General features: G+C 32.8%; 1 protein-coding gene across 1 annotated transcript; it reads right to left on the reverse strand.

Annotated features, from left to right (window-relative positions):
- Positions 1–1406: 1406 nt before the first annotated feature.
- On the reverse strand, positions 1407–1787 carry LOC140438618 (uncharacterized). The gene has a single exon (XM_072528279.1). It carries the CDS (start codon positions 1785–1787, stop codon positions 1407–1409), a length of 381 nt encoding a protein of 126 aa, XP_072384380.1.
- Between the last annotated feature and the right edge of the window lie 502 nt (positions 1788–2289).

Consider the following 2289-nt stretch of genomic DNA (forward strand, 5'->3'; position numbering starts at 1 on the left):
AGCTATAGCATTATATATGTAATGATTGTGCAAATTGACTCCCATATAAATTTGTAACGGTGAATGCGTGTATAGAAGTATAACTTCTACCGGCAGTCCCACTGGACTGCCACACCCGTTTTTTTTGTCTCGCTTAGGGGGAGAATTTCTATAATAATTCCGCGTCAACTGTAATTATAAAAATCTTCTATAAAACCACAAGAAATTACGTTCGGACTCGCTATTTAGAGCTAATGATTGAATTTTTTAACAAAGATAACACTGGGGATTTTTTGTTTCTCATATATATATTTTCGTATATTTTAAGGGTTATTGTTTCGCTTGCATATAAGAAGAAGGGTTTGATAACGGTATTGTAGTGGCAGATTTTAGTGTTATTTGATATGGATTTCTTGTTATAATGTGTTGTATATAAAATTTGGTTTAGCCCAATCTGTTCGGTCTAAATCCGGCGTGTTATTCTGATAATTTTCGTTGTATTTGTTCTTGTATTCTATTTCGTAGGCAGGCAGACAGAATTTTGTATGTTGCTGATAAAAGAGAAATTCCTCTGTAGTTATTGACTTTTTTGTGTAGTTGACTCTGTAGTTTTGTCATCATTGAGTGTATGAGTGTATGAGTGTATCAAGGCAGTTTTCCAGTCATCTGAATTTTTTTCTCTTCTCCATATCTCTTGCATAATTTTTATTAATGGTGCTAGTGTTTTTGATCCTAAATTTTTTAAATAATTCGGTTAACATTCCATCTTCTCCTGATGTTGTGTTATTTTCAGGTTTGTATATGTAAGATTGTATTTCTTTTTGGATAGTGAGAAAGAGGGTGATTTTTCTTCTATGTTTTCTGTTGGTATTTTTCAAAACTGTTCTTTTGTTTACGATTAGTTAATAGTTGACAAAATATGCGGCTCTAGTTCTTTACAATTTTGTTCATTAATAAAGGCCAATTTTTAGTCATGTTTCCGAAAACACAGGTTTTGTGGTACATATCAATGGATCTATGTGTTGTAATTCTTAACCCTAGAAAGGTGGACTATAATTTACTGGCAATTATAGTGGACTGTCGTCATTTTTATGACATCTAACAAATAATTGGGAAAAAATACAAATTACCTCGGTGTTCGTCATATAAATCATGATAGCATTGGTTACAATATGTAGTAGTCATGCGCCTCGTTTTACTGGGATAATGGAAACATGCGTTGCGTTTCTTTTCTTCAGGTAACTGACGTTCAACTTTTTTGGCAATTTTGTGAACATCTTTAATATTTTGCTTAAGATTTAGACGTAAACTTGTAATACCCAATTGTTCTTTCAGCCAGGTTCTGGCGAGATGACGAACGAATTTTTTATTTGCTTTTAATGTGTTTGTAGTGTAAATAACATACGAGTTATTACTTGCAATATTTTTCATGTTAGAGAAGATGCACATAGATGCACATCCTTATTTATATTCGAACACATCTGACCAAATATATCCACTCCACCTATCGTTCCATTATAATCAGCTAGTATAGTGGGTTTACCATTTATTTTGGAAACATCAGCACCTTTGAGAATTAGTGAAAGAAGTAAAACTACCTTATTTTTCTTCGGCATATATGATACCAATGTCTTTCTTTTATCAAAGCAAAACATACATGTGTTGCGGACTCTGTTCTTTACGTTTAACAATTCTTGTGGAATTTCTCTTTTATTTTTGCGAATATAATATTCTCTGATATTTGTCAGTTTGTACTCATCTTTTAATAACTTCTCTGCTAAGCTAACTGATGTAATCCAGTTGTCCATGGTAATATTTCTATTGCTACCATGAACTAATTTTTAAGTTCCTTTACAAAATATGTACCAAACGATTTGTATTGATTTTTTTGCCTAAATGAGGAATAACACATAACGACAATATATTTCGAGAAGTTGTTACACATCATTACGATTTTGGGACCATACGAATTAGGTTTATCATTTAAATACATTCAAAAATAGCAACGTCTTTGAAATCCTACTAACTTTTCATTAATGGTCAGATACGATGAAGTTCTGTATGATTCTCTGCAGATGGTAACAAAAATATTACATATTTTGCGAATATGCGCAAAAGGATCATCTCGCTACCTTTCTTCAGACGTTTGTTTTTTGCGGCATGCAAAAGATCGACAGTGTTATTTATGCATGTCGAGTTCTTTATATTCCGTAGCCACGACATTTGTTTGCGACCTACTCCTCTTTTGCCTCCAATATTTCCCTGGATGATTACTTGAGGGAGTGCGTATTTTTTCCACTCATAATATGG

This window comes from Diabrotica undecimpunctata, chromosome 4 (assembly GCF_040954645.1).
Source record: "Diabrotica undecimpunctata isolate CICGRU chromosome 4, icDiaUnde3, whole genome shotgun sequence".
In the NCBI taxonomy this organism is placed as follows: Eukaryota; Metazoa; Arthropoda; class Insecta; order Coleoptera; family Chrysomelidae; genus Diabrotica; species Diabrotica undecimpunctata.